Raw genomic sequence first — 8611 nt, 5'->3', positions numbered from 1 at the left:
TGCTTTTATGAAAGGTTTATTCCTAGTGCTAGATCCCAATCTTCCTGGGCTCTAAGCACAATTAAACTGGGTGGGTGGGTGAGGGGAGGCCCATTCGGACACAGAGCCAGAAGTGGGGCTCCCCACTATCCCTACCCCTTTGGTCCCAGTCCCCTTCTCTGCAATGGACACGCATAGAGAAGGGACAAAGGGTATTGGAGGCAACATTATTGGCCCAGGGGAGCCCAAGAAGAGCTGCCATTGGCTGACAGGGCCTTATTAGGCTCTGTCATTGGTCAGGGGGCACACCCCGAGAGCTGGGGATAGGCCTGAGGAGTGATGCCATTGGCCAGGGAGTGGTTTTGTCATAGCCTTTGGCTGTGGAGTGGAAGGAAAAGATCTGGGAATGAAACCCAGTGACCAGGAAGATAAAGGACAGGGCAGCAGCTTCTAGGCCTACAGGCCCTCTTCATACCACAGCAGGATGGGCAAAACTGGTGTCAAATCCCAGCCAGGGAAAGGGAGCCCAAGCCAGAGAGCAAGTGGCAAAGGATGTCCCATGTCCAACTCCTCCACCCTGGGCTGCCCCTCCCAATGTCCTTCTTGATAGCCAAGTTGGGCTGGGAGCAGCTCACTGCTCCTCTAGCCAGGAGGGCTTCTCAGCTCCTGGAGGCCGCAGCTTGATGTTGAACTGCTGCAGGGTCTGCTCCAGTTGTTTCTGGTTCCCAGCAAAGTAGGCGGACACAGCATTGTGGAAGAGCAGCAGCTGCTTGTGCATCACCTTGATCTGGGGGTCCAGCAGGTTCAGCTAAGGCTGGACTCAGGCGCCCTTCTTGAGGGGCTATGAGCCTGAGCCTGGCTAGAGACCAGGGGCACATGGACTCTGCTCTGATGGTGCTTTTGGGATGGGGAGTGAACTCCACCCAGGGAGTCAAAGGAGAAGGGTCAATCTGATGGAAGAAACCTGACTTGATTTGTTGGGTTTAAGGTCCTGGTATCCCAGCTCAGGGGGTGATTTTTTTCCTAGTTATGTTCTTGGGACAAGCAGCCAAATCCTCCAACAGAAGAAGGCCAGCAATTAGAAGGAGGGTGACCTGAAAAGGCTCAAGAGTTGAGGGGCTGGGGAATCATCCCTCTCCCTTAGCCAGGGTGCATCTCCCCATCCAAAAACAGGGAGGGTCAGAGGGGAAGGTTACTGTCAGATGGGAAGGTGGTCTAGGATCAAGGGAATGGGGTTGGCACCTTGTTTTCTTCCAGGAACTTGAGCTTGATAGCCACATCTCCCCGAAGCTTCTCATACTTGTCCCGATGGGCCTGGAAAGTGGCCTGGGCGCTCTCAAGTCGACCACGTGTCCCTGCATCCCGGGGACCTAGGCTCAGCTCCTCTAAGTCTGTTCGGTAGGCATCATATTCCAGCCTGGGGAGGGGGTGATAAAGGCTGATCTCCACCCTGTTATTTTAAACACGTGCTTGCCTTTCCTTCCTGAATTCTTATGCCCCTAGTGCCCAAACTTCCACCCATGCCAGCCAACTACCCAAACCTTAGGCCCTGCCAGTGCCCACACCTGGCAGCCTCATACTGTTTGACAGTCATGAGTGTGTCTTCCATGGTCTTGGTGACCAAAGTGTTGATGCTAGAAACAAAGAAGTTCACAGCCCCTAGAAGTGTCTCCCCATTCTTGCACAGCAGCTTCTGAGTCTCTGCATTGTATCCAAATTCCTCCTGAGGGCAAAAGGGAGGGACAGAACTTCAGTAACAGTCCCTACAAGACTGAAACTATAAACCCCTTTTTCCCTCCTTCCCGCAGAGGAAACAGCCATCAAAATTGTTAGCAATCAAGAACTGCCTCTAGTAAAGCTCTCTTAGCTAGAAAATTAGTAAGGCAACCCTTGGGATGCCTGGGGTAGAAATGTGGGGTGTGGGGGTTCTCAGATACATTCATAAGACTGAAACAGGGAGAGCCAGTGCAGCAAGCAGGGGAGGGGCTGTGATTAGGTCAAATACTAAATGTATTCTTGACAACGTAAAAGGTTATTTGTGAGACACCTAGTGTGCCCCTCCCTTGTCACCACTCCCTCCAACTTCTGGACTTCTGTACAAACCCTTAGGCTGCCTCCAAAGGTGAGTGCTGCTGGGGGCAGGGCTGGGACCACCCCGGAGGGGTTCTCCCTGTGGGCTGTAGGAGGGAGGGAGGGAGGGAGGCTGAGAAGTGACTGCCTGAAAGGGCCCGGGCCTTTTTCCCCTCCCCAACAACCTCTTCCCTCTGGCTGAGGCACCTGAAGCTCTGGGGACTTCTGGCTGAGGTCAGCAAAGGCGTCACCTAGTGCATGCTGAGTCTGCAGCAGACTGTAGAGGTGGGCTGTCAGTGCCCGACCCAATTGCAGGACACTTTCATACTTGCGCTTCGTCTCACGCAGCAACTCAATCTGCAACTCTAGCTCCAGGTCCACAGTCCGGGAGCCCCGGCCAAATCGCTCTGATAACAGCTGTTTTGTGCACTGATTGGAAAATGGGGAGATGGGGTAATGGGTCAGAGACCATAGATCCTGCCCCCAATAGGTACCTACTCCAGCACCTCCCATCTCTTAGTCTCAGCCATAGATGGGATATTAGGACCTGGGGGAAAGGAAAAAAGGTACCCCGGGGAGAAGGGCGAGGTGCTTCATTCCCACCTTATATGTGTTGATGCCCCATTTCTTGACAATGTCAAACTTCTCTCCAGCGATGCCCCGAGCCACCTCATCTCCAGGGCCAGCAGGCGTGGTACTGTGAGATGGATGGCGGCCAGACCCTAAAGGACCAAGTTCTCTGACACCAGCCTCTCTCAGATATAAGCAGACTCCTCTGTGGCCCACTTATACTTCCCTCCCACCATATGAAAATGACTTTCCTGAAGGGAGATAATTGGAGTCTCTTGATAACTAGGAGAAAGAAACTTTGTGCTCTAAAATCAAATCCCAATATATACTTGGCCTCTTTGAGGTGGGGTTGGGGGTAATGGTACACAGGGGCAGAGAAAATAAAATATGCTGAATTTGGGGATGGAGTGGGGTCAAGGATGGTGGGTCCCAATAACAGGAAACCTGTGAGAATCAGGGTTGTCTGTTCCTTTAAACTTTAAATTCCAAAGTAAAACTCTTGAGAAGTCTCACAAAGTTTTGATTCAGTCTCAAGCTCCAGAGGGGAATTCCTGGGAAGTAGAGGTATTAACTTGGCTCAGGTGGTCGTGGTAAAAGGAAAAATGAGCCATCTTAGGGACTAAATGGTAAGTGGGAAGCAGATGGTTAACCACAGAAGCTGGCCTTGGGCTGAGGAGAGTTCATGGGGTTTATATAAGCAGAAATTCCCCAAATCTCAAACTTTACTAAATTAATCCTATGCTCCTCCAAACCATTCCAGTTTCCCCTCTCCACTGAAGCTTCCTATCTCTAATCATTCATACCTGTGGGGATGAGTCCATCACCAGAGCCCCCATAGCCACCAGACACAATGCTAGTTTCATTGAGGTTGGGTCCTGACACCATCACCTGCTGGAGGTCCTATAGGCCAGAGAAGAGGTGGGCTTCAGGAACATAGGGGCAGCTGAAACATTTTGGGGGTGGGAACAAGCTTAGACTGAAGCATCAGAGAGAGTACACAAGGATATTCTGCACAGAATCAGAATGAAAATTTGTAAAAAGAATGGAGTAAGATAAGTTAGGGGAAAGCTACAGGAATGGGAGTGAGAACTCAGAATTTATAAATTGGGACCCCTAAATTGAAACAATTGGAATAATCAAACAGAAGCACCTGCTCCAGCCCGTCATCTTCAGGAAGCTGCCCAGCTTCACCATTCCCATGGATGGGGATCTCCATTGTGGCTGCCTTCCCTAGGATCCCGTCCGTCATGGCTAGGGAAGGGACTGGAGTTTCCACCCCAGCACCCTGCAAAGCCCAACACAGACAATTGTGGAAACTGGCCAGCACTTCAGAAGATAGAGCCTCCTTTGCCATTTCTGAGGTTTCAGAAGTTGTCCCAGGAATTGAATGTTCCTGGGGTTGAGCTACCACTTCTTTTGTCAGGGACATGTACTTTTCCCCTCCAAAGTTCATAAACTGTTACACATGCATGCCCAAGCCTCAGGTGTCTTCTCACAACATTCAACCTCACTTTTAGTAATCATTCATGCATTCGCTCATTCAACAGACGTGTACTGAGAGACCAGGACGTGTCAGGTACTGAGGCAATGGGAAATACAGCAGTGAACAAGAGAAAGTCTGTGCTCTCTTGGAACTTATCCCCACGCAGGTGTGTTTGCTCCCATCAGGAGACAACCCCTTTCTGGGCCTCGGGTGCTCATCCCCATTCTGGTATGTTTTCCAATGCGTGGCCCTTCACATCTCTTGGTGTTCTTTTCCCCTTCGTTCAGGTGGTCTCCCCCTCCTCCATCTCATGCACCTCCTCTTCCTCGGGCCCTCCCCCCAAGGCCTTAATTGATTCAGTTGATGTATGTTCCTGGTGTCTGCTAAAAGCCTCTCTTTCCCAAGACATAGGCAATCCCTTTCAAAGTCAGTTATCTGTCTTCCAGGTGTGCGAGTCCCTGCTTCCCCCCACCCCATACACCTGGGCATCAGGTGTGCCCTTATCATTGCCCAGGGCTTATGAGCATCTTGCCTTCAGGACAGGTTTGTGCGTTCAATTTCCCTTCTCCAAAGTATGTCCCTCTCACCTGGGCCGGGACGCTTTTCCCCTCAGGGCGCCAGGCCCGGGCCGTGCGGGGACCTCAGGTTCCAGTTCCCGTCGCGATTCTAGCAGCAGGTCAGGGACTCGAAGGAAGTGACGTCCTCTCTGGGCAGAAGAAGCCGGCCACGTCGCAGATTATAAGGGCGGAGATGACGTTGCAGCCATAGGCGGGGCGAACCTGGGGCCAAGTCCTCGGGGAGAGGCGAGAGATTACTTCCGGGGCGGAACCGGGACGCTGTAACGGAAGTGGCGTAGCTAGCTCCGGAGGCGTGATGGAGCAGCAGCAGCAGCAGCAACAACTGAGGAACGTGAGTGAGACTTAAGTTGCTTCGGGGCTGGACGTTCATTCATTTCCCTGTCTGCATCTCAAGAACCCCAAAGAGCCAGAGATTTGAGGGCTGGAAATAGCTGGCCTTGGTGCGCGGTCCTGGGAAACCTCGGCGGCGGGGCTTTGAGTTGCGGTGGATGCCCTTCTCGCTGACTTCTTGGCCCCCTTTTCTCCCAGTTGCGAGACTTCCTGTTGGTTTACAATCGGATGACAGAACTCTGCTTTCAGCGCTGTGTGCCCAGCCTACACCACCGAGCTCTGGACGCTGAGGAGGTGGGGAACTGTAGGGAGAGTTAACGATGGAGTGCTCGCCGCACCTTTCCCCATTACCCTTCCTCTGACCCTGGCTTTTCCGTGACCTCACCCCAAGATTGGAGATGGGGAAGGAGGAGGAGGGCTTGATGGGACACCTCTGGCTTCTATTTGCATCTTGTCTTTCCAGGAGGCTTGCCTGCATAGCTGCGCTGGGAAGCTGATCCATTCCAACCACCGCCTCATGGCTGCTTACGTTCAGCTCATGCCTGCTCTGGTACAGCGCCGCATCGCAGACTACGAGGCTTCCTCAGCTGTGCCGGGTGTTACTGCAGAACAGCCCAGAGTCTCGTCATCAGGCAGCTAGCCATCCCCAACCCCAGGAGAGAAGGTGCTGGATGCATCCTCAGATTGAAGGACTCAATAGACTTTGGGCTCGATGAAGCTTGTACAGAGAGATTGAGGGGGTTATCCGAAAGTTGGGTACTGTTTTTTGTTTGTGTGTTTGTTTTTCCTTCTGGAGCCAATAAACCTGTTCTTTATTCTGTTTGGTTTATATTCTGGGCAGGGAACCTTAGTCCACTGTATTAGTACCATCTTTGTTTATTTAGTGCATATCTGCTGGCTTTAGCCTTGGCAGCTGAGAAATTGCCTTCTATATGTAGGAGGAAAATATCCGCATTCTCAGGCATTTGGGTAAAATAGGGTACGTGGACACAATTTTAAGGTTAGTAATAGCAATAGAAAGTTGGTTCCTACTCATATGAGCGCTCTTTTTTTGTCTATCCTTGAGTTAACTTAAATGGCTGAGTATATATTGGCTTATAACTTTTTCCTGGACTTTGTTTTATAAAAAAGAATTCTGTTGGATCTAGAGAAAGACAGTATCTAAGAACAACAGTGTTCAAAAGAAAAAAAAAAGAGAGAGAGGCTTTTAGGTTCAGCTTCTTAGGAAGTCAGTAGCCATAGAACAGAGCTGAAACCTGTAGGAATTTGGGGGCATTCTATAATTTCAACCATTTCCCCTGCTTGTTACTTTCATAGTATATCTTCCCAGGATTGCTAGTAAAATTTTTGGGTAAAGAAAGGTCTGAGTTTTTATCTTCAGGGGCATTTGGAAGTGGAAAACTACAGTACAAAATTTAGGAAGAGAAATGGGAGAAATAAATTGTGAAAAAGGACAAAGTGAAATCTGTGGGATCTAATTAATGATACCTTAATGTTTCACTGCTTGCTTAAAATATCCGAAATCCTGCTTTCTACTTCTAACCTATATTGTTCTACCTGTACCTATTCTATAACTTTTAATTTCAGCCTTTCCATTATTGTCCTTTGTGTAGTGTACTACTATATTTAGCAGTCTGAGGGTCTTATTACTCCACCCCTGTTTCTTGGCACCCTGAACCTCCTTTTTGTGTCATTCTGTTTTCTATTTCTCCATTTAAACTGCTAGAGAAAAACAGTTATATAACAAATGCTAATGAACAGTTAAGGTTTCCAACCTCAACAAAGCTGTCACTACTAACATGCAACCCTTCATGGGATTCTGGTCCATTCCCTCCTCTAATCACCATGACAGTTATATTATAATTTCACTGCTCTCTTTAATTGCACACTACTCTCTCAACTATCCGTATAAAGTGATTAGTGTTTCATTTTTCTTTCCTTTTTTTTTTTTTAAACAGGAATTAAAGCTCCTAGACATTGGTTCTCACAATTAAAAAAACTTTGGCACCTACAAAGCAGATGTTCTTTTACATCCACAGATCAGAAAGCTGAAATTTTAAAGAGGCAGACCCTATATTAAAATGCAGATGTGATTTTTTAAAGTCCATATTTTTTTTTTTAACTACATTAGGCTGCCTCTCAAAAATCATATCTATTGCATACCTAATTGTACTGGTTCTGAAGTTAGTAGACATGATGTTTAATTTTAACAACAAAACTGCAGAAGGTATCTCCATTTAATACAGGAGAAGCAAGAATTCAGAATGTATCAGAAGTTCATCTTATACACAGTTACTTGAGAAAGAGGCTTTTTTTAGCTTTTTGTTTTGCCCTTTTGAGCTATTTTTTATATAGAAAAGTTAATTAGGAAGGTAAAAGTTGCTGATCAGGAAATTCATTGCCAAGTGATTTCATGTCTACCCAATAAAATTCTGTCCTTGGGAAGCATAAATGTAGGGAAAACAGCTTGTGAAGCTCTCAATTCCTATCAGAATGGAGACAGGATACTGTGTTGCCGGTGGGAGAATTCCACATCAACATTTGTATGTATTGTTATAGTGAACCTCCATTGTGAATTATGTTTCCTTTCCATGTAACATAATTAGTAATTGCTGAAGAAAGATTAGGAAAACAGATTTGTTTCTCCCTGTGTTTTTGAACTGCCAGAGCTTTTATCTGCAATCTCATTTGAACCTAGTTTGTCTCAAGATATGGAAAAACAGGTGTGCCTCAATCTGACCCATCAATCCCTTACTTAAATTTTCAGTTTTTTCTATCTTGGCTTTTTCCTCTCTGTTTATAAATACATTCAATACTAGGAGAAAAACCTTTTTTCTTTGACTCCACCTTCCATAGTCAACTGATCTTCCTTGGGTCTTGCCATAAAGTGATAGCCATTGGCAGAGTGAGAACAATGTAATGTTTCAAGCACAATATACAGAAATAAACTTTGACCTATATTTTACATTATCCCAAACGTCAGAGACAGAGTTAGTGTTCCTGTCATTGTCTTCAGAACTTAATTGTCCCCTCCTTGGCAAAAATCTTAATCTTATCTTTGAAGGTGTTCATTCGTACAATACTCTTGTTATTGCTTGTTCTACCACTCATTATCTACTACTCCTGCTACTTTCTTCTAAATTGCTAGTCTTTGATCTTCCTATCCACTCCGTGATACTTTAATGTTTACATAGGCAATCCATTTGGTATTTAGGTCTTTTAATTCCTTGATCCAATTTAATGATTTCCACTCTAAGCCATGCCTCCCTTAGTTGTATCTTGATTACTACATCTTCAGAACACTATTGCATCTTTGATTCATTGACCATATTCCTTGTACTTTTTTATTGAAACATTGCCTCTACTCTCATTGTTTGATTTCTCTGTAGCATTTAGGCCATTGCTTTTTTCCATTATTACTTTCCTTTAGATTTCCAGCCAGCTTAAACTCCAGTGGTTTTCTTGCATTTTGGCTGAATTTCTTTGCTTTTCATCTCAGCTCCTATAATCCCACTAGATTTTTCTGCTGCTTCTTGCTGCCTGAAATGACTATTTCAACCAATATTTTTAGACAGTGCCCCATCATTCTTTTCTCTTTCTG

At 46.7% G+C, this 8611-nt stretch overlaps 2 protein-coding genes across 6 annotated transcripts; one reads left to right on the top strand and one right to left on the bottom strand.

Annotated features, from left to right (window-relative positions):
• On the bottom strand, window positions 1-4846 carry Arfip2 (ARF interacting protein 2). 4 transcript variants are annotated; one of them, XM_005341108.4, is made up of 8 exons: window positions 4690-4846; window positions 3770-3904; window positions 3423-3519; window positions 2653-2771; window positions 2257-2478; window positions 1545-1702; window positions 1222-1396; window positions 1-766 (listed from the first exon to the last, which is right to left on the bottom strand). In XM_005341108.4, exons 2-8 carry the CDS (start codon window positions 3866-3868, stop codon window positions 611-613), a joined length of 1026 nt encoding a protein of 341 aa, XP_005341165.1. In that variant the 5' UTR covers window positions 3869-3904; window positions 4690-4846; the 3' UTR covers window positions 1-610. The 4 variants fall into 4 exon arrangements, with proteins under 4 accessions (XP_005341165.1, XP_040140788.1, XP_013221051.1 ...); XM_040284854.2 differs by lacking the exon at window positions 3770-3904 and having other exon boundaries at window positions 4690-4817; XM_013365597.4 differs by lacking the exon at window positions 4690-4846 and having other exon boundaries at window positions 3423-3562; window positions 3770-3907.
• A 6-nt stretch (window positions 4847-4852) lies between these two features.
• Window positions 4853-5828, top strand: Timm10b (translocase of inner mitochondrial membrane 10B). 2 transcript variants are annotated; one of them, XM_005341107.5, is made up of 3 exons: window positions 4853-5011; window positions 5209-5304; window positions 5474-5828. In XM_005341107.5, the coding sequence occupies exons 1-3, from the start codon at window positions 4976-4978 to the stop codon at window positions 5648-5650; spliced, it is 309 nt and encodes a 102-aa protein (XP_005341164.1). In that variant the 5' UTR covers window positions 4853-4975; the 3' UTR covers window positions 5651-5828. The 2 variants fall into 2 exon arrangements, with proteins under 2 accessions (XP_005341164.1, XP_040140790.1); XM_040284856.2 differs by lacking the exon at window positions 5209-5304 and having other exon boundaries at window positions 4904-5011.
• Window positions 5829-8611: the final 2783 nt, after the last annotated feature.

Source organism: Ictidomys tridecemlineatus, chromosome 4, assembly GCF_052094955.1.
Source record: "Ictidomys tridecemlineatus isolate mIctTri1 chromosome 4, mIctTri1.hap1, whole genome shotgun sequence".
Taxonomy (NCBI): Eukaryota; Metazoa; Chordata; class Mammalia; order Rodentia; family Sciuridae; genus Ictidomys; species Ictidomys tridecemlineatus.
Note: the sequence above shows the minus strand (reverse complement) of the source record. Positions and strands in the feature narration are given on the sequence as shown.

Bases quoted from the DNA above. Each gene is read 5' to 3' on its own strand.
- Arfip2 (XM_005341108.4), bottom strand. From the start codon at position 3,868: ATGACGGACGGGATCCTAGGGAAGGCAGCCACAATGGAGATCCCCATC. The intron at 2,772-3,422 runs GTATGAATGATT...TTGGTCCTTTAG, and splicing joins TGATGGACTCATCCCCACAG to GGTCTGGCCGCCATCCATCT. The intron at 1,397-1,544 runs GTGTGGGCACTG...CCCCCTCCCCAG, and splicing joins AAACAGTATGAGGCTGCCAG to GCTGGAATATGATGCCTACC.
- Timm10b (XM_005341107.5), top strand. From the start codon at position 4,976: ATGGAGCAGCAGCAGCAGCAGCAACAACTGAGGAAC. The intron at 5,012-5,208 runs GTGAGTGAGACT...CTTTTCTCCCAG, and splicing joins AGCAGCAACAACTGAGGAAC to TTGCGAGACTTCCTGTTGGT. The intron at 5,305-5,473 runs GTGGGGAACTGT...TTGTCTTTCCAG, and splicing joins GAGCTCTGGACGCTGAGGAG to GAGGCTTGCCTGCATAGCTG.